This window comes from Cynocephalus volans, chromosome X (genome assembly GCF_027409185.1).
Source record: "Cynocephalus volans isolate mCynVol1 chromosome X, mCynVol1.pri, whole genome shotgun sequence".
NCBI lineage: Eukaryota > Metazoa > Chordata > Mammalia > Dermoptera > Cynocephalidae > Cynocephalus > Cynocephalus volans.
The window spans coordinates 28,796,270-28,802,538 of NC_084478.1; the positions used below are offsets into that span (position 1 = coordinate 28,796,270).

The window sequence follows — 6,269 nt, forward strand, 5'->3', positions numbered from 1 at the left end:
AGTATCCAGACCTTGGCCATGTAGCAAGCTGAATATAGTATTAAAAGAAGTACAGAAAGGAGTGTGTGAACAGGACAGAAAATGATCTCAGTGTTTCCTACTAATGAATCAGGACATCTTTGCTGTTTCCAGCATGTGCTGTTTTCAGCACATAATGTTCCCATTCTGTGCACTTAAGGCTTTTGCCCTTTGTGCATTCCCTATTCTAAACAGGCCCCTGTGTTCCCAAAGGAGCCCCTTCTTGGTTCCTATGCAACTGGTTGTTTTGTTTTTCTTATGGTCTCTCAAGGATTCTCCATCTCAGCACTATTGTTTTAGGCCAGATAATTCTTTGTTGTGTGGGACTATCCATAGATTGCAGGGTGTTTAGCAACTTCTACCCACTAGATGCCAGTAGTTCCTCACCCCCCGCCCAAAGTTGTAGCAACCATTACTGTCTTCAGATATTGTCAAAGGTCTCCTGGGTAGCAAAGTACCCCTGGTTAAGAACCGTTCTTCTGTCTCTACTTACCTTTCTCCATACACTGGCTCTTCTTTTCAGCCTTTTCTTATAGAAGAAATGCACACTTTTCTTACTCACAGACACTGAGTGATAGTTTTTGTTGTTGTTGTTATTTAGACATGATTGAGTAGGTTACTTATGAATATTAGAAATTATGAGATTAAGCACCTGGTATATGTCATTCAAATGTGTTAACCATTGCTATTAATTTTATCAGGAGATATTGAGCCTATATATAAAACCTTTAAAAGCAGACTTTAAACCTCAAATACCTATGCCTAGAGTGTTTAACTCTTTTTTCCTCTTAATTTCTGACTTATTTGTGTTCACAACTAAGGCAAGCAAGCTGTGGGAAAAGACAGTTGCATTCATTTTTCTCTTTATTTTGCCAGAAATGTTAAGTCTTAACTAATTCCAACGTTTCCATGAAAACTGAATTTTGGAATTTATTTTGCATCATTGTGGCGATATTGTTTGCAATTGTGAGATGTATGTTGCTTCTAAGTAAGGCATAAGAGATGGAATTATAAACAAAATTAGAGTTTTACTAAAATGGGTTCCTATGGCAAGAGTGTCATCTGATTTTTTTATATTTTCCCCAGTAGATGATATATTTCTCTTTCACACTCAATTTTTCCTCTGGTGTGTGTGTATATGTGGTTTTGACCTTTTCAAGACAAATTGAATCAAAAATTAAAAACAAAATATGATGAAAAGAAAAGCAAAGAATAAAAAGAGACCTGCCAGCCACATTACAAAATTACTAAACATGCAGAAAGTATTCCTGATCTTTAAAAAGGGTTTCTTTGTTCAATTTATTACACAAGGGTGCAATTTTCCCTAGATTAGATTATAAGGTGTTAATACAAAGTTGGGGTACACGATTTTACTTATAATATCACAAAATTTTAGAGGTGAAGGAGACCCCAAATTTTTTTAATCTAACCATCCCATTTTATGAGTGGAGAAATTGAGACCTAGAGAAGACAAGTGACCTCCCTGGAATTTCTAATCAGTGGTTAGTGACAGAATTCACGTAAGGATATGATTCCCAGACAGTCAGACACGTGTTCTCTTGGTTACATCTATCAGATAATATAGAACTGTAGAATCTTCTAGAAGATTTAGCACTTATTTTCTAATGAACTAAAAAATAATTCAGGAATGACAGTGGAGATATGTTTAGGGATTACTGTGGCACCAACCATTGGGGGTGCTGGGGAGAGAATATTTTGACTGGAATAAGCTTAATGAAAGCGATGTATGCTGCAATTCAGCGCAACTATTATAAAGCAAGGAAAGCACCATCACTGCCTTCTACCAAGTCTTTAAGACAGATCGACATGGCAGAATATTAAAGAAACAAGATTTTACCAATACATAGCATTCAATTTTTCCCCACAAAGTATCTCATGCTCTCATTTTAAAAACATTTTTTTTATTAAAGAACATACACAATATTGAAAGCTTAGAGTTATTTAAGAATCAGTTATGTCTTCAAACTGCCAGTATGTTTCCAATAACTTTCTTATGTATCTTGAATACTGTGTATGTTCAACATGCCTTAAATCTTCCCGTAGCTGGTACAACTTTTCAATGTAAACATAATTCTTCTTGGGTTTTCCTCAAGATTTTCCTGGTCTTTTTTCTGTGTCCCCTTTTTTTGTTTATGGAAGTTGTATCGCTTGGCCATCGCTACAAGATCTTCTGGGACACTCTGATTTGCTCTTTTCAGAATTTGAATCAATTCATTGGCAATCTTTGAATTATCTTGAGTGATAAGGGAAATTGACGTTCCAGTCTTTCCTGCTCGTCCAGTACGTCCTACTCTGTGGATATATTCTTCAATGTTTTGTGGGAAATCATAATTATATACGTGTGTGATATCGTTAACATCAAGTCCTCGGGATACTAAATCAGTTGTAATCAATATCTTCACTTTTCCACTTTTAAAGTCTTCTAATGCTTCCTCTCGATCACATAGCTCTCTGTCACCATGTAGTGATTGCACAGGGAGGCCTTGGATACCAAAATCACTTGATAAGTCATCAACAACAAGTTTTCGGTTGACAAACACTATGACTTTGTCTTTTGGTGACATATTCTCTAGGAATTCTTGGATAAGAGCTCGTTTTTCTGCTTCTGTGGTAACGATTATATTTTGCTTCACTGTGTTTACAGCAACTAGATCCAGAGTGCCAACATAAACAATCATAGGCTCTTTCAAATAAGACTGTGCAAGTCTACGGACAGAATCTGGCCAAGTTGCACTTGTCATAACAGTCTGCCGATCTGGGCGCACATCTAACAAAATTTTCTTAATCTGGTGCTCAAGCCCCAGATGTAGCATTTTATCTGCCTCATCTAAGACCAAGTAGGTTATGCTTCGTAGGTCAACAAACTTATTCATTTGCAGGTCATTCAGTCTTCCAGGAGTTGCAATAATGATATCTACACTTTTGGTAATGCCTTGAATTTGTCCTTCTCTATTTCTACCACCATGTATACAAATACTTTTCAGACCTTTATATGAATATTTAGAACATTCAGCTTCCACCTGAAGAGCTAATTCTCTGGTGGGAGTGAGGACTAGCATGCCAGGTCCATTCCTTTGTTCTCTAGATATCGGTTGACCATCAAGATGAATAAACCCAGGCATTAAGTAGGACAATGTTTTGCCTGTGCCAGTTTGGGCAACTCCTATAAGATCTACTCCTTTTAAGGCAATGGGCCATGCCTGTGCCTGAATTGGTGTTGGTTTTTGAAAACCCGCCCTTGTTATGCTTTTCATAAGTTCTGTGTACGGACGGAAAGCGTCCTCAAATTCACAAGCTGGATTAGGGATGGGACGCTTCTCACCATCTTTCAAGTCATCACACATTACGTTGTAATTTTCTTTCCTCCACTTGTCTACCTGTTCTTTAGACATGGAGCTTGTAGCTTTGGATTCTGTGTAAAAGTCTTTCTTAATTGGTGGTAAATCTGCCCACTTTCTTTTTTCCCACGCCACGGCTTCTGCCTTAATACGATCCAAATCCATCAATGGCGGAGCTTCTCTGACAACGTTAACTGTGCTTACGTCTCTCCCAACAGGAGGTTGGGACGCAGCATTATCCACATCCGATTCTGAACGGTACCTTTCTTGTCTTTTAATAAGAGTATCTATAGCTGCCTTGGCCTTTGCTTTCATATCTTTGCTGCCAAAAATTTTCACTACTGCTTCGCAATCCCCCTTTTTAATCTGTATTTTAGTGTTTGTCGAACGCTGTAGGTCTTTTATTTTTGACCCACCACGACCAATGACTGAGCCAACCAGGTGGTTCTCCAGTCTAAAGCAGAGTGGTGGTTCATGGGAGCCTGCGGCTCTAGGACCCAAACCGCCTGAGGGGCCATTCCAACTGCTGCCTCTGCCACCTCTGTCATCGCAGCTGGCCCCAGGAGCTCCTGGACTACGCTCTGCCCTCTTCCAGTCCGGGACCCGGGACATTGTAGGGTAGAGGTAGTGTCGGTGCCAGCTTCTGGCCTACATACGGTCAGGAGATGCGAGAAGGTCTGGTCTGCAGCCTCCCACTCTGCAGGCTTTGAAGCGGCTGTTACCTAAGCAACCAGTGTTTGAGGCTGCAGAGGGGAGGGGCGTTGAATGCCTGACCAATCACGGGGCCGGGAGTAGTGTGATGTAAGCAGGTGGCTGTGACGTACATTTAAAGAGGCACTCCCTCTCAGGGGCTGACCCTGCCAGCAATTACAGGACCCTGAGAGAGCGCCTTCCTAACTTTTGTGACCTGAGTGTCCAGCTCGCTCTCACTCTCGTCATGATAGTTCTGGCTCAGCTTGGGGGCAACCTTGAAGCAGGCCTTAAATTTGTACACATTGAACTTTTTATAGGCCCATTATTTCCATAGGAGAAAAAAATAGAGTTCTAAAAAATTAACTTATTTGTTTGTATACTTGTGTGTTTATGTGTTTATTTGTTTTGGTAAATTTCTTTTGGAGTATCAACAATACTTGGTCTAGAGGAATTCATCACTCCCCTGCCCTCTAGTGTAAATTAAATTATACCATCAATGGTCTCTCAGGTACATACTCAGGGATGGCATTTTGCCTCTGATTTTTCAGCTAAACCCCAGCACTTGTCCAGGCAGTTTCCAGATATTATCACAGGGATGATGGTTAGAAGAGAGGCAGAGTGCGGCCTGAGGGACCTTTGGGGGTGTTTTCAGCGGTTTGTCATTCTTCTCGGTGCCTCTTAATTTTTTCCCTTTCCCTGTGGTTTCATATATTCTGAGATCTTAGCACTAGAAGGTTCTGTAGAAGTCATTTATCAGGTATAATGCAGAAGACAACCTGGCAGCAATCTGGACAGCTGGGCATCCAGCTTCTATTTGAACAATCCCAGAGGCAGGAAGCTCACTTCATTTCAAGGATGTTCATTCTTTTGTGAGGCTGTTTAATGGTCACAGAGATGATGTGCTTCCACTTGCTTCCTTAGATCCTTCTTCTGACTTCTGAAGTTACACAGAATAGATTTCATTCTCCTTGTATCCCTGTGTATGTAAGGACCACTGTCAAATCCCGTTAGGATGTTTGTTCATCAGGGTAACATTTGAGTTTCTTCAACATTTCTTGCTATGACATAGTTTCCCAGATCCACATCATCCTGTTCCCTCTGCTTTGGAAATGTCTCAATGAGGACCTTTTCTTATGCAGCACATAGATCTTAAAAAAAAAAAAAAAAAAAAAGATCTGCAGAAATGGCCTTACCATAAAAGTACTTTTAGGGCCTCTTCACCGAGCATGGCAGTTCTACTAATTTGACCTAAGATCTCCTGAGACACAAAGCTGTTCGTAGTAACATAATGGGCACTTAAGTCCGTTCTTCTTCATCCTGAACTTACTCTGTTGATTTTTTGTTTTTAATTCGTTTAACTAAATGTAAACTCTATGTTTATCCTTTTATATTCATCCCATTAAGTTTGGTCAATTGACGTAGCCTATTAAGTTTAATTTTAGTGATTATTTTCTCATCCATCATATTATCCCTAGTTTCAAATCTTCTGCCAATTTAATGTTCATGGCTTCTTTCTCTCTTCAGACAAAGATGCTGATTAAAATTTGAACATGGTCCAGTATAAGATAAGAGTCTGTAACACGTTGGGAAAAACTTTCTCTATGTCAGCACTTTTCTGGAAAGAAACTTTTTGAAGAAAGAAAAAAGGGTTCTGTCCAAATATGTTTGGAAAATGCAGCACCATACATTCCCTCTGATAAAGTTATAATGCTTAATAGATAGTCCCAAAGCTCTGATAATTACAAGCATTGAGATAATTAATTTCTTAACTGAAAGTTTCCCAAAGGAATTGGCCAATGGACCTCCTCATCAATTTTTAGAATAAACTTATTCTTTGGAATACTTTCAAATTTACAGAACAGTCACACAGATAGTATAGGGGGGTTCCCATATACCCCTCAACCTGTTTGTTTCTTCTAATCTTATCATCTCACATTACCGTGATCCATTTGTCAAATATAGGAAATCACTATTAGTGTGTTACTATTAACTAAACTAGTGAATTTATACCATCAGTTTTTCAATAATGCATTTATATTGAGATATAAACCCAGAACCATTCCTTGACTTGTGGACAGGGGCTTGTATTCCTTTGCTATAAGGTGACTAGCTTTTACTGTTGTTTTATGTGAGTGATATGGAAGAATAGAAGAAGCCTTGAAAGTGAAGTGAAGGAAGGTCATGTTATTGGGAGAGGGG

The 6,269-nt window shown here is 39.2% G+C and overlaps 1 protein-coding gene across 1 annotated transcript; it reads right to left on the reverse strand.

Annotated features, from left to right (window-relative positions):
* Nucleotides 1–2,150: 2,150 nt before the first annotated feature.
* LOC134367700 (probable ATP-dependent RNA helicase DDX53) lies at nt 2,151–3,989 on the reverse strand (the record flags this gene model as incomplete). Its single annotated transcript, XM_063084442.1, has 1 exon — nt 2,151–3,989. A coding segment is annotated over exon 1 (1,839 nt), but the record flags the coding sequence as incomplete, so codon positions are not given.
* Nucleotides 3,990–6,269: the final 2,280 nt, after the last annotated feature.